Source organism: Brassica napus, chromosome A10 (assembly GCF_020379485.1).
Source record: "Brassica napus cultivar Da-Ae chromosome A10, Da-Ae, whole genome shotgun sequence".
Classification (NCBI taxonomy): Eukaryota; Viridiplantae; Streptophyta; class Magnoliopsida; order Brassicales; family Brassicaceae; genus Brassica; species Brassica napus.
Window position 1 is genome coordinate 18,575,875 of NC_063443.1, and position 18,597 is coordinate 18,594,471.

The 18,597-nt window shown below is 34.9% G+C and overlaps 3 protein-coding genes and 1 long non-coding RNA gene across 4 annotated transcripts; 2 read left to right on the forward strand and 2 right to left on the reverse strand.

Annotated features, from left to right (window-relative positions):
* Positions 1-703: 703 nt before the first annotated feature.
* LOC106444563 (probable protein S-acyltransferase 3) lies at positions 704-4,277 on the reverse strand. Its single transcript, XM_013886017.3, has 5 exons — positions 3,017-4,277; positions 2,751-2,930; positions 2,314-2,625; positions 1,322-1,543; positions 704-1,234 (listed from the first exon to the last, which is right to left on the reverse strand). Exons 1-5 carry the CDS (start codon positions 3,152-3,154, stop codon positions 884-886), a joined length of 1,203 nt encoding a protein of 400 aa, XP_013741471.2. The 5' UTR covers positions 3,155-4,277; the 3' UTR covers positions 704-883.
* A 2,156-nt stretch (positions 4,278-6,433) lies between these two features.
* Positions 6,434-7,709, forward strand: LOC125579102. The gene is made up of 4 exons (XR_007317057.1): positions 6,434-6,831; positions 6,908-6,988; positions 7,195-7,331; positions 7,630-7,709. It is a non-coding gene; the product is annotated as an uncharacterized LOC125579102 (long non-coding RNA).
* Positions 7,710-7,912: 203 nt separating this feature from the next.
* LOC106419282 (alpha-L-arabinofuranosidase 2-like) lies at positions 7,913-12,720 on the forward strand. The gene is made up of 18 exons (XM_048742608.1): positions 7,913-8,092; positions 9,007-9,221; positions 9,390-9,444; positions 9,535-9,737; positions 9,811-9,932; positions 10,023-10,176; positions 10,252-10,321; positions 10,494-10,639; positions 10,729-10,774; positions 10,857-10,909; positions 11,020-11,170; positions 11,260-11,378; positions 11,455-11,526; positions 11,685-11,791; positions 11,891-11,947; positions 12,037-12,226; positions 12,320-12,466; positions 12,541-12,720. The coding sequence occupies exons 2-18, from the start codon at positions 9,015-9,017 to the stop codon at positions 12,628-12,630; spliced, it is 1,989 nt and encodes a 662-aa protein (XP_048598565.1). The 5' UTR covers positions 7,913-8,092; positions 9,007-9,014; the 3' UTR covers positions 12,631-12,720.
* A 2,126-nt stretch (positions 12,721-14,846) lies between these two features.
* LOC106419280 (coatomer subunit delta) lies at positions 14,847-18,549 on the reverse strand. Its single transcript, XM_013860038.3, has 12 exons — positions 18,456-18,549; positions 17,996-18,054; positions 17,843-17,882; positions 17,518-17,741; positions 17,004-17,246; positions 16,756-16,930; positions 16,281-16,579; positions 15,959-16,151; positions 15,715-15,868; positions 15,541-15,603; positions 15,343-15,439; positions 14,847-15,207 (listed from the first exon to the last, which is right to left on the reverse strand). Exons 2-12 carry the CDS (start codon positions 17,996-17,998, stop codon positions 15,112-15,114), a joined length of 1,587 nt encoding a protein of 528 aa, XP_013715492.2. The 5' UTR covers positions 17,999-18,054; positions 18,456-18,549; the 3' UTR covers positions 14,847-15,111.
* Positions 18,550-18,597: the final 48 nt, after the last annotated feature.

The window sequence follows — 18,597 nt, forward strand, 5'->3', positions numbered from 1 at the left end:
ACTTTTTCTCAAGTCTATGTGTTAACCCCTTCAATAATATTGAGTTTTTCGGTAAATGCTCTATATACTGAAGCCTATGATGTTTAGTGTTGTTTTAAAATTTCTAAACACATTATACATTTGTATTAATGTATATTAAACTCTCTTTTATAGTATATGGCATCGTTTTAATTTTTATCAATTAATTTCGTAAATCTTTTATGATACTCCCTAAATTGGTGGACTAACCACTATAAAATCGCTATTCTCCATAGAAACTGAGATAACAAAGGTTTCAAACCTCTTTGACCATCATCATATGTTAGTGCAGGATGCAACTATGCATTAAAACAGTATTGTAATGATTTTGATTTTTTCTTAAAATCTATGTGTTAACCCCTACGAAAATATTGAGTTTTTCGGTAAATACTTTATACACTGAAGCCTATGATCTTTAGTGTTATTTTAAAAATTTTAAACACATTATACATTTGTATTAATGTATGTTAAACTCTATTTCATGGTACATGGGCATCATTTTAGTTTTTTATCAATTAATTTAGTAAAATTTCTCAATACTCTATAAATTAGTGGACTAACCACTATAAAATCGTTATTCTCTAGAGAAACGGAGACAACAAAGGTTCCAAACCTATTTGAAATTCATCATATGTTAGTGCATGATCCAACTATGCATTAAAACAATATTGTCATATTTTTGATTTTTTTCTCAAAATTTATGTTTTAACCCTAACAAAAATATTGGTTATATAAGTAAAATAGTATAAAACTTCAAGGGCCACATTTGTACAATTTTACTTTAGGTCTCTAATCAAACCTAGCTAATCCTTTGAGTACTTGCATCAGAATATTCCTGACAATATAGATAAAATATGATACAACATTAAAGAGGGTCATTTCTATGCTGAGATGAGAAGAAAGAAGGATCAAGCTCAGAAGAAGCATCATCTTTAGCTGTCTTGTATTCATTGCTAATGTCAATATTATCTAAGTTAAGCTTCTCCGGGCTCACCCTTTTAGGGAGTTTGCCTCCCTTTTCATTATCATATCTGATGGAAGAGCTATACTCTGACTCATACTCAGATCCGTCATCTTCTTCTGGGACCATTGCTCTGAGATCTAGTTGAGAAGGTGGGATCTTGGCGAACAACACTTCTTTAACGTTCTTCAGCAACCCTCTCTTGTAAGGGTTTTCTTTCTTATCATAACGGGACCGAAAATTCTCATAAGTTGTCTGCCAAAAAACAGACACAACACAAAGAAAGATGTTAGATAACAAGGTTTTCAAGTATGTTCCTAATGGTATAGCTAAGTGTTTTACCTGATTTGTAGACATAAGATAGACGTGGAAAATGGTAAGGCCACCAACGAACCAGATAGAAACGAATGAATAGATGATGAGAATGACAGAGATTATGTCATGAGACATTGTACTCCACAATCTCCCAGGCTGTCGGATTAGATTGATCCATGACAACGCAAAGATGTATATGCATAACAACGTTGACGTTGAGATGAAGCAGATGAAGACCGGGTAGTTTCTCTGCAAAAGAGAGGATATATACATATATGATCAAGAAGTGTCAAGTCTATGGAGTATTAGTCTAAATATTGAAAGTTTTTTTTAAAAAAATACTAGGAGTTTCGAGCGGAAGCCCGTAATCCCACCCAAAACAACATCAAGAAATATTTGTTTTGTTGGGATTTATTAAGCCCATGTCCAACTCTATATTATCCGATTAGTACGATATTATCCATTTTGGGCCTTAGAAGCTAGCCCGCATGGATTTACTTTTGATTTCTTTCCCAAAAGGCCTCGTACTATTAGAGTTGAACAACTCTTTATATATTAGACTCTCTTAATTCTCCAATGTGGAACTTAGTTTGTTATATCACATTCTCCCCTTCAAACTAAGGATCACATTTAGCTTGTGTCCCACAACTGACTTCCACTCGATGGGTCCCGTTCCTACTCGAAGGGTATTTTGGTCTTCTCGCAGATTTCTCGTCAACCGCTCTGATACCAATTGTTGGGATTTATTAAGCTCATGTCCAACTCTATATTATCTGATTAGTACGATATTGTCCATTTTTGGCATTAGAGTCTGACCCGCATAGATTTACTTTTGGTTTCCTTTCCAAAAGGCCTTGTACTATTAGAATTAGACACCTCTTTATATATTAGACTCTAATTGTCTAATTCTCCAATATGAGACTTAGTTTGTTATATCACAAGTTTCATCCCAGTAGTCACTTTAACCGGGGACCTCTGACACACTCGAACCGAAATATTGAAAGTTTCATGTTACTTACATGGGCAATGCATTGTCCAACCCATGGACAATGGTGATCAAAGCGTTGGACACAGTTGTTACATATGGAGCAGTGTGATGCACGTGGTGGACGGTAGAGCAAACAAGTCTCACAGAACTTGACTTTGATAGTGTAGCCGTTAACGAAAACGTCTTTTGTTCTAGGAATCTTGAGATGAGGAGTTTTGTTGTTGACCCATTCCATAGACTGTGTCAAGGAACTATTTGAGCCATCTTCAAGATTTACTGATGTTTTATTTCTTGGGATGATTCCTGGATCTCTAGCTGATGTCAAGAATAGAAACGTAAACACCTGCAGACACGGTGCAAAGATATCAGCTTAAAAAGCAAGATTATGAGTTTCAGACCTGAACTTCTTACTACAAAAAAAAGAAAAAAGCAAAGACTATTGAAAAAACTTAAAGAGAAGATACAAACCAAGAGGGTGAGGATAAATGCTGAAGTCAGAACGGTGTAGTTGAAGATAGGATCGTCTTTTTGAATCCACACGAGCATCCTTATGCAGAATGTAAGGGCAGGGGCTCCAATCAAGAAAGAGGTTAGGAAGAGAGAGTTAACATCAGGACCAAAGATTAGTCTCCCACCACAGAAAAATCTCTGGTGCAACAAAAGCATAATTAATCATATTTGAATAGGAGGAAACATGTAATATTACTGGCTTCAGGTAAAGAATATATTATTACGTTGTTACCCTTCCAGGCTTTGTACAATCTGATCTCAGGAATGTGTTTTGAAGTTGAAGCCATCATGAGAATATGATCATGAGAGGAAATACAATGAACCTGACTACTCTTCTTCTTGTTCATTCTCTCCCTCTGCATTGTCTCAAAAACCCACACATGAAGCCTATCTTCAAGAAAAAAAACAATAGTTTCTCCAAGATTCTAATATTTTAACTTAAGTTTTCATAAATTATGAGTTTGTTTTATTTGGCATTAACCAAATAAAAGGGATGAAATATGGTTTTTGAGTTTTTCTGCCTTTTTTTAATCTTTATTTCTTCTTGTTCTTTCCTCAATAATCAAAATCCATTGCAAATCAATCATCTGCAGTTTTGTTTTGGTCTCTCTCTCTAACAACTTTTTTAGTCCTCTAATAGTTTCCAAGATTTTCGGAATTTTTTTGAAGTACAAACAAATAAATAAATTTAGGATGAAACAATAAAATATAAAGGAACATGAACAATTTATTTTATTATGTTGTGATGGCTCTTTTTATGTGAACATTATTAAATCCAGCTCATATTGATATTTCTTCTAATAAAACACATTGAATTAAGAGACCCTTGAATTAATCATCACTTTCCAGATCATCAATACAACCAGCTCCACCATTTGCCGCACAACTTAAACCGCCTCATCCAACTTAACAGCATCTCGCAGGTTGGAGTATCATATGAGTCCATGACCCTTGTAGTCGTTCAAACAAATCATCAGACAATAAAAGGAGATTTGTGTTTGAGTATAATGAAAAAAGCTTTGACAAAAGCACACAATCAGAGAGGCAACCAAGCAAACCCAAAAACAAGAAAACACGTAGACATACAAACAAACAGACAAATATACAAACACTCAAGCAGGTTTTAAGATTTTAGAAAACACATGGAATTTTATTTTTTTTACAACGAAAAATTGGAAATTTGAGAGGGAAATCACATCAATAATATGACGTTACATTCTACTTATTTGATTCCACACATTAGAAATTTCCATTATCAATCAGATAACCCAAAAACTCTTTAAAAAAATATAACAGAAGATTTTAGAAAACCAGGAAAATTTTAGAAAAACATAAAAATTTGAGAGGAATTTTTTTTAATTGCTAGATTGATTAGAGAAACTTAGAGCATGATTAATCCGGATTTTTAATTTTGGGTTCTTAACTCATGATTTAACTTTTTTTTGTGTGTGTTTTTACGTTTTTCGGCTAAGAATCGACTCTTATATCTCTTATTTAAAATACGCTTCTTAACTTTTCTTAGTTAAAAACTAAAAAACTGTAAATAAGAAGTCCACCCTAAGAACCAGGTTAATCATGGTCTTAGTTATCACATTTGTGCGAATCAAATAAAATATGACGATCTCTAACGATCAGATCAATGACAGGACGTCCATTCTATTTGTTTTACACATTATGAATATGCACATAAGTTTCTATTATCAGTCGAACAATATTTAAAAACTCCTAACAAAAAAACCTGAGTATATATAACATAAGAGTTTAAAAAAAACATAAAAAAATTGAGAGGAATTTTTTTTAATTACTAGATTGATTAGCAGGAACTTAGTGATCATTACTGTGTGAGAGTCAAATGAAACAATACGATCTCTAACGGTCAAATTAATGACAGGACGTCACTTTCTGTTTGCTTACACATTATGAATACACATAAATTTCTATTATAAATCAAGCAACTTCAAAAATTCCCAAACAAAAGAAAGTGACAAAAAAATTAGTTTAACAATCCGTAGCAGAGACATAATGCCAGTCTTTTAAACAAGATGACCATAGAGATTTCAACATACTTACAAAGAAACTAATAAGGAATTCTATACCGCAGCTGTGACGGTGATGATGCGGCCAACGGAATCTTGACTTGAAACGGTGCCGATAAAAATAAGTTGTTATCACCACTGTTGATTAGCTTCCTCTCCTTCTGAGCATTCGGTAAAAGCTGAGCTAAGAAAAAAAAAACAAAATAAGTCTCTTCAGTTAAGTGACACGAAAAAAAACATTTGGCAGATAAAAGTCTTTTGCGTTCTTACAACAACAACAAAATCAAAGTCAAGTCTCTTTACAATCAATATTGTAAGAATAAAAGCAAAACTCAACTCACCTTTGGGTCAGACATGGAAGCTGTAATGAAGCGGACAAGGAACACGTATTGCCATTCCAGATTTCCAAGGATGGTTTTCTCCATCACCAGAATCTGCTTGTTATTGTAAAAATTGTCTGTTATAAGAATGGTCTGTTGTAAGAAATTGTCTGTGGTAATACACCAAATTTATAGGAACGAGAGCGCTTCTGTAGAGGAGCCAACAGATCAATTAGAACGGTCATATTTCCTTTTTGCGTCTCCCAAGTTGTAGGCTTGTAGCCGTTGACAAATATTACGTTGGCACAACTTTCTATAAGAAAATTGTACAAAACTAAAAAGAACCAATGTCTGTTGGGCCTTTTTTTTGTAATACGGTTTGGATTTTGATATTTTATTACTATAGTTATTTTGAAATATGATAATTTACATTTTGTCAAAACAGACCCTATAGATTAGCTAATGAGACCCATGTGAAAACTTTGAGTTTAGGATTCTGCTGTGCTGGGCCTTTATTAATGAACAATCAGTATTTAAAAAAAAAAAGAAATTGACTTTAATCAGTATTAATTAGATTGTAGATTAGTTAATCAGTATTACAATCAGTATTTTATATAAAAATTTATAGTACTATTTATTTTACATAATTAAAATTAGTTATTTTAATCATAATTTTAATAAGTTTATTCAAAATATAATAGAAAATTAATTTAAACATATATATGTAACTATTTTGAGTTTTAAATTAAAAATATATACCAACTTTTGAATAATTTGAAAATCAATATAATTATTGGTGAATAGTATGATAGTTTTATGCTTTATGATTAAGTAACATTTCAATTTTAAAATATTTAAAACACTTTTGAATTGTGAGTAATTAAATAAAACACATAAATATTATTATAATTTATATTAAGTTAAAATTATTATTATTTAACAATATTATTTAGTATTTTCTATACACTAATTGAAGTTTTATATTAGTTAATGAAATATAAATAGTATAACGTATTAACAATTTTTAATTGATTATAAGTGTGAATTAAAATCATATATATATATATTAATTTGAGAAACAGAAGCAAAAAATTTAAAAGTATTTAGAAAAATGAAAAAGTATTTTATTGTTGTTCATATTTATTTATTTTATTATATTAATTCATATTAACATCATTTTTAAGAAAAATGTACAAATAGGCATGGGACCCCTTCACTTGTGGGTAAAAGGAGTTTCGTTAGTTTTTGTATGCAAGTGATTCATTATTTCTAACTATCTGTGTATGAATCATCATTTTCTTTGTATAGTATCATTTACATCTAAATGGGAATATAAAGTGAATGGACCCACCCTCTGTATATGCCCCACTATTTTTCCCACCTCTCACTCATAGCCAATAAGAGCAGCATTATCGCTGCCCCTTAGCTCACCCCTTAGCCCAAGAAAATATTTTAAAGCAACAAAGAGAAGAGAGAAGCCCAAGAGGCGAGTCTTGGGTAAGGGCTGGAAGGCCCGCCCCTTAGGAACACGTGTCAAGGCGAGAGAGGAACAAAAAAATCGGAGAGGAGAGAGCTGAGGTTTCGTTTCTGGGTTTGGTTCTCTCTCTCTCTCTCTCTCTCTCTCTCTCTCAGAGGCGACGAACTTCGTGAGATTGATACATGATCAGTCAATTGAATAAGCATGTAAGTCTATCATACGAAGAACAACTGAACAAGTCCCGTGACTCATTGAACTTTTTATTAATTTGGTAAACTGCAGAATGAGTTCAAAAGAATCGTGTCACCACTGAAGTACCAGACGAGGTGTGTTACTGCCTTCCCTGATCAGCAAGGATTTTTGGTATGTCTTCTTATATATCTTTTTCGATTGTGTTTTGGTTAATTCAATGGCACGGGATTATTTGCTGATGCTAACATTGCATATTGCTCTCACGCGCTTATAATTATACAAAATGTTTTGTCCTTGAGAAGTTTAAGTTGGTTATTCTAATAACAAATTAAGTATAGTAATGTTGGAAGTTGTTTCATCAGTTGCATCTTATCTAGATCACAGAAACTGTTCAACTGAAGTGCGAGTTGGTGTTCATCATCTGGATGATTCTCAGCAGAACAAGAACTTCACATTCAAATATCATAGAGATGGGAATGAGATCTATTCTATCAATGCTCTGAACTTCCACCCGGTAAGCTCTCTATGACTCGGTAGTCTTAAAGTTTTAGACCATGATTATCGGCAATCTTTAAGGGGGTTTTTAAACTAAATGACTGATATAATTAAATCATAAATAAATAAAAACTTTGTTACCGATTCTTAATTAATGATTTTGGTGATCAATCCTTAGAGTGGTTTTTCAACCACGTGTCAGCATCACATTTAATCTTTTTTTTCTTTTTTTTTGTAACTAATCTTTTTTTTTTTTCTCACGGCTTCTCGTGATCTTCGTCGGATCCAAACCGACGAGCTACTATGTCTCTCACCAGTTGCTTGCTTCCCTTCCCTCAGTCATCAACGGCTCCTTTGGCCTCCACGTGTTGTTGCCATCTCGCCGCCTCTTTTTCTAGCTTTCCGGTAAGCATATGTGCGCATGGATCCAAAGATGGTAGGTTTGGTGAAGTCGAGCGTTAAGCTCGGCTGATTCGAGTGAACTATCATCCTTCGCCCTGCACCACCACGTACCCCGCCTCTTCAAACTGGTATGAATTTCATTTTCTGATTCCTTTAATAATCCATCGTGTTAATTTTTCATTGATATGTAATTATTAGGGTTTTTTTCTTTGTTTTGTGTTTCACTGAATCATTAAGCATGAAACCGTTGTTTCTGAGGCTGCTGCCCCTGCTTCTGCGCCCCATGTTGCCAACAGCATGGGCTCTGCTTCTGCTGCGCCCCCTGTTGCCAACATGGCCTTTGCTTCTTGTAACAGTCAGTCCAAGGCTTTCCAGGAAGTAAGTTTAAAACCCCTTTGCTTTATCGGCAGCTACATAACTTTCATGTTGTTGTTCTAGTCTTATCAAGTTTGTTGCAGAGGGTTACCATACACTATAAAGTTAATTTCAGTTCATTGGTTCACAGATTCTAAAGGATTCAGTTCCTTTCTTTTACAATTTCGACACAGTATGATGTCACAAAACTCTCATCTATGATCTTTCTCTGTCTCTTCTTGTGTGTACATTGCCTGAAACTTGATTACAATTCATCTTTTTAATTTTTTTTTTTTTTTAAGAACTCTTCATTAAGAAACTTCCATTGAAGCAAGAAAATTAGGTGATTCTTAACTAAAGTTTTTAACTAAAATTTAATACTTAAATAGTCATTAAGAAACCTAATGGGTTTCTAGGGTTAATCATGCTCTTAGCACCATGAATGAAAGTATATTGTACAGATGGTAATTGTTTGAGTTGTGTAATTTTTTTTTAAGAACCATTACTTAAGAAACTTGCAATGGAGGACAAAAGTTTAGATGTCTCTTCAATGCTCTGAACTTCTTGGTTTACTTTATAGTCGAAATCGGCAAAAGACTTCTGCGTTCACGTCTCCTCTAATTTCAGTATTATCATGCAAATGTGTTAAGTTAGGTGAAGTGCTAATAAGTAGTGAAATGTGAAATCCTCGTCATTTTATGTTCTTTTCTCCTTTTTTAGATTAATTATTGAATTCCTTTTAAGTATTTAATAATTTTGTTTAATTTGTATTGAATGGTTATTTCCCGTAATCGGAGTGAAAAAGCATATGATACCATGTGCATTTTGTTTTCTTTCCAAAATAGTGTGTATGTAGTTACTAAGTCGTTCTCTGAAGTTCAAAGAAATATTTTTTATTGATATATAAATTAACCCTGTAATGTCTTTCCTTTGATCAGATTTGGCGATGATGGACAGGAAGTGGTGTTCTCTGACGTTTCTGACAAGTATTTGCCTGATATTATTTCTCCTTGGCTCTTATGCTGCTTACGAGCATTTTCGTCGTGTTGATGCTCGAGAAGACAACGAAAAACATTATGTGACACTGCAAGTAGAAGCTTCCAACGCCACAGGACGACCCATTCCTGAAACCCTTTTTGGGATCTTCTTTGAGGTTTAACACAGTTTCATGACTTTTCTGGCTTTTTTATGCTGTCACCAAAAATTATATTCAAACGAATCTTGGACTTACTCTGATTTTCTTGTATTTTTTTACATAGTTTGATGCTTTAAGTATCAATGTAACTCTTTATAAAACTAAATCTCAAGTAATTATTGACAGGAAATCAATCATGCTGGAGCAGGTGGACTGTGGGCTGAACTTGTTAGCAACAGAGGTTTTTGTCTGAATTTCCTGTAACATTTTTCATGAAAAAAGAATGGTGAAAATAACAAAACTAAACTCATTGTTAAATCTTTTGCTCCAGGATTTGAAGCTGGTGGACAAATCATTCCTTCCAGTATCTGGCCTTGGTCCATTATTGGAGATGAATCAACCATATCTGTAGTTACAGACCGCTCTTCATGTTTTGAGCGCAACAAAATTGCACTTAGAATGGAAGTGTTTTGTAACAGCAGTGGTTGTCCATCAGAAGGAGTCGGGGTTTATAACCCGGGTTACTGGGGCATGGTACGTTTCATACTTTGCTATTTTCTCTGATGATAAATATAAAATTTCTATTCACTTCCATTTTTTTTTGTAGAACATTGAAGAAGGAAAGAAATACAAAGTGACCCTTTATGTGCGTTCCACTGGGGACATCGATGTGTCTGTGTCTTTGACAAGCTCGAATGGATCACTAACTCTTGCATCAGAGCAGATTATGTAAGAGCGAAACTTTCAAAGTCTTGTTTTAATAGTTTCCTAGTATTTTTTCAAGACTGGTTTGTTTATCATTTTTTTTACTTCTTGCAGAGCTTTGGCTTCTGAGGTTTCAAAATGGACAAAGAAGGAAATGCTTTTGGAGGCAAATGGAACAGATGATGGCGCAAGGCTTCAATTGACAACTACCAAAAATGGTTCAATCTGGTTTGATCAAGTCTCAGCCATGCCTGTGGATACTTATAAGGTAGGTTTGTTTACTTCTTTGAGAAACAGCCTAGAGTAATCAAGCTACTAATTCATTTTTTTGGTTCGGTCACAGGGACATGGTTTTAGGAATGATCTTTTCCAAATGATGGTTGATCTAAAACCTCGTTTCATCCGTTTCCCTGGTAATCTCTAAATTGCAAAAACACCATTTCACTTCATGTTATCTTTAGTAATATATGAATTAATTAGATGAAATAAGCTAAAAGACTTATTAATATTTTTGCGAGTCTTTTTTATGATTTTTTTTTTTTGTGAAATAAGCTAAAATACTTATAAAGTATTTTCTTGAGTTAGGTGGTTGTTATGTGGAGGGTGATTCGTTAAGCAACGCATTCCACTGGAAAGAAACCGTGGGAGCTTGGGAAGAGAGGCCTGGCCACTTTGGTGATGTTTGGAACTACTGGACAGATGATGGTCTTGGTCAGTTTGAGTTCTTCCAAGTAAAAATATTCTTACCTTTTCTGTAACCATATTTAAGTGTTGAATCATTCACCTAAGTTTAATTTTTCTAAGCAAAATATTATTGCAGCTGGCTGAAGATCTCGGTGCAGCTCCAATATGGGTGCTTAACAGTGGTAACTCTTCAGTTAACTATATCTTTAACACTTCTTCTTACTTTCACTACTACATGTATTAACCTCTTTGAAACTGTTGCAGGAATGAGTCATAATGATCAAGTTGAAACCGCACGTATCATGCCGTTTGTTCAAGTATTCTCATGAAACTCTTTCTTTTTAAGTTTAAGAGAGTGATTGTGGTTCACTAGTGAGGCAGTGACAAAACTAAAAATGTGATCTCTTTCTATTTTGTTTGGTTTCAGGAAGCGCTAGATGGTATTGAGTTTGCTCGTGGTGATGCTAATTCAACATGGGGATCAGTTCGAGCTGCAATGGGACATCCAACGCCTTTTGACCTTAAATATGTTGCGGTCGGGAATGAAGATTGTTTGCAGAAATACACATACTACAAAGGTTTTTTTTTTTTAACCTTGTGTACCTAATGAAGATAAATGAGCGTTGTTCATATACTAAATTAGATAGACAATTTTATTTTTGTTCAGGAAACTACCTTGTGTTCTATAATGCTATCAAGAAAGCCTATCCGGACATCAAAATCATCTCCAACTGCGATGGATCGTCTCAACCACTCGATCACCCCGCTGATTACTATGATTTTCACGTAAAAAACATACACAGACAAACGTTTATGATTGCCAATCAAACTGTGTTTATGCATCTCCTTTTTCTTGTTTCAGGTTTATAAACCTTCCAAGGAGTTGTTTTCCATGTCCCATAAGTTTGACAATACATCGCGTGATGGTCCAAAGGTGATAAAAAGACTTCATATTTTCATGCAACAAAAACTTCTTTTTACAATGAACGCATCATGTGCTTAGTGTTTTTAGAAATTAAAAGACACTAAGCATCTCCTCATAGCCTCTGCATATCTTATTGATGAAGCTTTGAACATTTGTTTGGTTCACAGGCTTTCGTTAGTGAATACGCTGCGAAGAGCGAAACAGATGCTAATAAGGGAAACCTTCTAGCCGCTCTTGGTGAAGCAGGTTTCCTCCTTGGTTTGGAAAAGAACAGGTTTTTTCTTACACAACTTTTTCTCGTCTTTCTCCGGTTTAGACCACCACATAACAAAAGTTTTTTTTTACATTTACTCTCCTTGTTTTTTGTTTGCAGTGATGTTGTAGGAATGGTAAGCTATGCACCTCTCTTCCTTAACACAAACGACAGAAGGTATGTGTATCTCTCTCACTTTAGTTACATTGAATGGTTTAGTCAGAAATCATCAAAGACGTTTTGCTTTGTTTTTATTTATTTATCAGGTGGTTGCCAGATGCTATAGTTTTCAACTCGTCTCATTTGTATGGAACACCAAGCTATTGGGTCCAACAATTCTTCACAGAGTCAAGTGGAGCAACTCTTCTCAGCTCTACTATGGAGGGAAACTCTTCTTATGTTGAAGCATCTGCCATATCCTTCCAAAGCAATGGCTCTGATTACATACAGATTAAGGTTTTGTGTTGTTTCTCAAGTGTGATTATTTTACAGATTTTGAGTTTGAAAAATGAATGTTGTGGGTTGATATCCATATATATATATTTGCAGGCTGTTAACTTTGCAAACGTGACAGTGGAGCTGAAGGTAAAGATGACTGGATTGGACTCGAGCAACACGAAAGCTTCTGCAAAAAAGAAGAAAGTACTTACATCTGCCAGTGTGATGGATGAGAACTCCTTCTCCAACCCAGAGATGGTAAGACTGGTTGCAGTACCGGCCTCATATTCGTTTAATTACTAAACCAATTTTTTCTTATTGGTTTCCTGCAGATTACGCCACAAGAAAGCTTAGGGGTAATGCCCGAGGGGAACTTGACTTTTGTTCTTCCTCCCTACTCCTTTTCATTATTCGACATTTAGTGTCACTAGACGTTGTAGACTCTAAGTTTTATACAACAATGAGTGCGTGAATGATATGATTACACATCAATAATATGACGTTACATTCTATTTGATTCCACACATTATAAATTTCCATTATCTATCTGCAGGTAATCTAAAAACTCTCAACAACAAAAAAAAAAAACAATATAACAAAAGTTTTTAGAAAACCATGAAAATTTTAAGGTACGTGAGAGCATCTAAAGGACAGAATTTTGTATCGTATACGTTCTACCAAACGGGAACATGTGTCTTTAACCTTTGACCAAACAGTTTACTCCAAATTGCCTTGGAGATATTTATCATGATTCTTGATCATCCATCAAAACTGCTAAAAGCCACATGAGTTCTTGTCTAGAAACAGAGGAAAACAGAGAGAACACACAAAACTAACCTGAACAGAACAAGATTCCATTGAGTACATACCAAACATTTAACCTTTTCATTTCTTGAAAGTTTACTAATGGACCAAACACAAAACATAAGTGACTGGAAAGAAAAAAAAAAAACTAAATCACTGCTTCTCATGAACATTATCAGAAACCATAGTAATCTACAAGAATTTCAACAAGCGCTGTCTGCTCAAGAATTTGCATGGAGCTGTTTCTTGCTACAGAAGTTATCGAGCTCGAACAGTCCAGCCTGTATAACAAGCTCTGCTTCCAATCCAATTCAGATTCTACGAAAGTTTTGATAAAGAAGCATGACTTTGTAACTAGACCCACTACTGATTCCACATGCAGCTCCCTAAGCCTGTTGTTAACATATAAAACATTCAGTTAAGTGTTGTAATTTCAAACAAAGAACATGTATCTATTTCAAGACAGAGATAAAGGCTTTATATTACCTAGCTATCTCAGCTCTTCTCTCGGCTTGCTCTGCGAGTAACTTCCTTTCTCAGGGAAGATGTTAACAGCTTCTTTTGGGTACCAACCGTGAAGTGTCCTTTGAGCAAGTGCCCATTGAGACTTTACTTCTCTCTCTTCTTTTCTATAATCTTTCTTCATTGTGAAAGCGGTCATGTTCTCAAACAAGTAGAGCCAAGCCTTTCCACTCAAGCCCATCCACATCCAATGCCTCTAAACTTTGCAGACTCCCAGTTGGCGTAAACCGCAATCAAAGTGGCAACCTGCATTTGTAATTACTACAAAAGTTTATGAGTTACTCTAGTAATTACCTTTATAATTTGAGTCATTATAAGTAATTTCTGTTTTTTTAATTGCTAGATTGATTAGTGATCACATGTGCGAATCAAATAAAATATGACGATCTCTAACGATCAAATCTATGACAGGACGTCCCCATTCTATTTGTTTTACACATAATGAATATGCACATACGTTTCTATTATCAATGGAACAATATTTACAAACTCCTAACTTAAAAACCTCTGTATAACATAAGAGTTTGATGTTATTTCTTTTCATTGGATATATAGAGTAAAGAACACTGATTGCTGATTTATTAGCAAAATAGGGTCTTGCAGGTGGTGAGGTCTTTATGACTGGCACCTAACTCTTTTAATGACATTAATATAAGTTGTGTTTCAAAAACAAAAAAAAAACATAAAAAAATTGAGAGGAAAATTTTTTAATTACTAGATTGATTAGCAGGTATTTATGAAATGATCCTTTTAATTTTTAATGTTTTTATTTCATACTTAAAATAATATAATAACATAAAAATATAATATTTCACAAAAGATTACTACTTTATAATTTACAGAAAATATGCATAAAAGTCAAAACTAAAAATATAAAATATAAAATAAATATAATATAATATAAATAAGTAATTTAATAATTAATTCGGTAAATTATTTTCGAAACTACCAAAAGCGGTGAAATATTATTCAAGCGGAAGAGATGAGTTTTTTTAATTTTGTAAGTCAAAATTTTGATTGATAACATTTGTACTTGTTGAATTTGATATATACACAAACAAACAATAGGACCCAATACATAATTCAAATTACAAAACAAAACTTTATTTTTTCTTTATGTTCTTTTAATGCATAAAAATATTTTTGAATTAGAAAAATTGCATATGATAAAATCTGCACGAATTGAAATTGGAAGATAATCTCTAGTTGTATTTTTAATGATAAATATTTAATTTAAATAAAATATATTATTATAGAAATTTTGTAAACATAAAATAGTTGGGTTAATTATTAATTTTTTATAAGTTGAAGGTACTAATAACAATTATTAATTAAATGAAAAAAAATCTTTTTGTTTGGAGTAAAAAATGGAGTAATACATTGGAGTAAAATCCAAACACCATTTTGAAGTAAAATTTGGAATAATACATTGAAGATGCTCTTAGAAGTAAATCGGATAAGGAAACTAGTAAAATCCCAGAAAACTTAATATTTTATTCCAGCAGACCAGATAGTAGATAAGCAGCAATGAACTAAAAGAAACAGCGGTTCCAAACGGAGAAACCCGAACAGCCTCCTCAAACGACTTGGTAATTCTGTGTTATCAGTTGCGTCCTCTGCACAAACCTTGGAGTCGCACCACCACCGCCTCTGAGAGGAATCATTCCGTTCACCTGCACCACCGTTATGAACACACCTCTCATTAATATGTAATAATCCAAACCTAAATGAAATGAGCCTCTCTAGTGTCTTAATTCTCAGATGGAATATTCAGAAATTTTCAAGAGGAATTAACAAGATTCTCATACCTTCAAGCCACTGTATGTAGTTGTGGCTGCAAACTGAACAGAGATGGGGAAGAACACCGACGAATCAACTGGTGGCACAACAAACTCCATTGACCCACTGCACAAGATTTTTCGATGTATCATACATATATATCTCTCTTGACAACTACAACTCGTAAAGCTGTAATACCATAACAGATGGTGTCATCATTTATTTACCTGCGGTTGGAGTTGTCGATGAGAAGTATAGACCATTCCACAACAGAGTTTCTTGAGTCATACCTGACATCATTCACAATGGTATGGTTGTTTCTTAGGACTGGATAAAACAATTAGGACTTCCACGAAAAAAGAGATGACCAGAGAAAAATTAAAGGCATTCAATTTTCAAACCTCCAGTCCCCATCACATTGTTTAACGATTGGTGCATCTCTCAGAGCAGGAAGAGGTACGGAGATGATAACATTAGTCAGATCAAACATGGACGAGGCTTCATACTCGATGCTCACATATGTCTCGTTTCCAGACACTGAAGGCCAGCAGTTGACTGCACCAGATAAACGATTTCCAAGAATGGATCAAACATTTACGTGTACACTCTGTCAAAAACAGACAAAGTTGATCAATAAAGCCTTACTTGTTAGTGGCACCATCGACTCGTCTGCTCTTTGCATTCTCCATCTCAGAAGACCAACACCATCTCCACCTTGACCAGTGGGAAATGGCTGATCAGGTCTCTTCAGCCCAAGAATACTCTCGCTGTTAAAGAGTTCCCTGTTGATGTTGGGATGTGTCTTGAAAAGAATGTCAGGATTTCCACCGGTTTCAATCTGAAGACAAAGTAGAAGATAGAAAATTTCAAATAAACAAAAATAAGTAATACAGAAAGTGATGAGCTCAAGAAAACTGTGGATAGCCTTGGAGACTTTGGAAATAGTTTTATAAGGAAGCTGGATTACCTGAACTTGGACAAAGCCATCTTCTTGGTTAAGGATTTGAAGCGACAGGGTTCCCTGCATGTCAAAGCTGCTGATTCCACCATCTCGTCTCAATGCTACATTGAGCTTCTCTTCAACAGTTAATGTGAAAGGATCAGTTGGAGCTGCGACAGCTGCTCTGGTTTGGCCAGTAGGCTTAACATCTTCAACGATGTCTTCACCTTCGGCTTTAAGGGACTCCATTAACTGATTCTTTCCCGACTTGCCAAGTTTCATGCCAGAACTCTTAGGAGCAGCAGTAACGGAAGACCTTGATCGATCTGCGAGGTTAAGCACAGTGAAAAGATGATTATAAAGCAGATAGATTTTGTTATATAAATAACGTACATCAGGAAAAGAGACGCTGAACAAACCACAGATAGAATTGGGGCATTTCTATTAACGCAACTGTAGGATTAAAGCGTCAGCTGCGAAGCAATGGTTAAAGCACACTAACCTTTTGCCTTGGTATTGATAGGCTCAACATCTGAAAGCATGCCAAACGCAGGACCACTTCCAAAACCACCACCAGAACCATGAGAGATGCTCATGTCACTGAAACTACTGTCAAGTCTGCTACCCATTGAACTCATAGACGAAAATCCTCCCTTCTCACCTCTAGTCTTTTCAATCTGGAAATTGCATATGAAATATTAATAGGAGTTACAAAGAACACAAGAAGAAGGGTGCACTCCTGTCATGTACCTTGCTTTTGTCAATCTCATTCGCCTTACGCTTCATCACGTCTTTGGTGTCATTGATCTTGCTCTGCATTACCAGTTTATGCAACTTCTCCTCGTGACTTTCCATTTCACAGTACTGCTTCACTTGTGCAACGGTCACACTTTCCTTGTGCCCAAGAGAAATGACTTCATCAAAAGCAAATATCAGCTCAAACGCAGCCCTGCCAATCCCATCTTCATCTAAAGACATGGAATACTCGGGTACCTAGAAACAGTCAAGTGATCAAAAGGCACGCCCAGACTTCGTCTGTAGGGAAAATTTTTGAAATGTAAATTTCATCTCTCCCACATATAGAAAGTAAAGTTGATGAAAATATGAGCTGCCAGGTTTCAATAAAGATATGGCTTTTAGCAGAAGTAGGCTAGGCACACTCACTTACACAATTAATAGATGCCAATACACATGCAGACTCGAGTAAACAAACTCCTCGAATTAAAAGTTACCGAGTTAAAAGTAAAAGGAGAAAGAAGCATACCAGTTTGGAGAGCATCCTGAGGGTGTCCAGATCTTCTAGAATATTGCTCTGCTTAGTTGTAACAAGAAGCAGGAACAGCGCCTCAATAGGCTGATATACGTATCGCACATTATCTGTCTCGATATAGGTATGCTGCTTGCCCATGCCAACAAGCTTAGGAAAAGCTGCAAGGAGACCTTCAATTCGGATGCGTGACATATCCACATATTGTCTGGAAACAAGCACTGTAAAATAAAAAAAAAGAACAAAGTCAGGTTAAACGCAAAAAAGTAATGAGAATGAATAGGTGACATAATGATCTTTGATTATCAAGAAGCGTTTTCACCTTTTCCAGACTTGCTCACGATGGAAGCAGCAAGCACGACCTAATATAAACACAGCTTACACCGTTAGCAAAAAAAAAAAAACTCACAGTATACTAAACTGAACAACAATTTTTCTTTTTATATTTACAAAATCATAAAATAGAACTTCATACCATTTTGATTTGCGTTTCAGGTTCCAACAATCAGCAGCTATACGAACGGTGATCTGAATCTGAAATACAAAAGAACCAAAACGGTCAAGTCTAATGATCAACCACGAGAATCAAAAGGAACAAACGAGATTTGATCTTCGGAATCACAAATAGCGTAAAAGCGAAGAGATCTAGCATCTAGAAGCGAACGAATTCGAAAGAATTTCGCAGATCCGTCGGATCCAACGGATCAGATCTAAGAGCATATCGTAGGCACATAATCGAGAAGCATAACTGTAGGATCAAAATCATCAAACGCGGATAATGTTCAAGAAACGATAACAAACAAGATCGCAAGCTCGAGCGAGAAAATTCATAGAATGTAGATCCAGAGAAGTGAAGGCAGAGAGAGCATTCATACTAATTAGATCCGTAAATATGAGCAGAAGCGAAGGCGAAGAGCGAAAGAACAAGACAATACCTGAGACTAATCAACGGCGACGATGATGAAATCACCAGTTCTTCAGAAGCTCGATTAAATCTAGTAGTGTGTTGTTGATAGAGAAGAAGATCCGTAAACGGAGGAGGACTTCAAGTATATTGGGCCGTTTTAGTTCCTTATT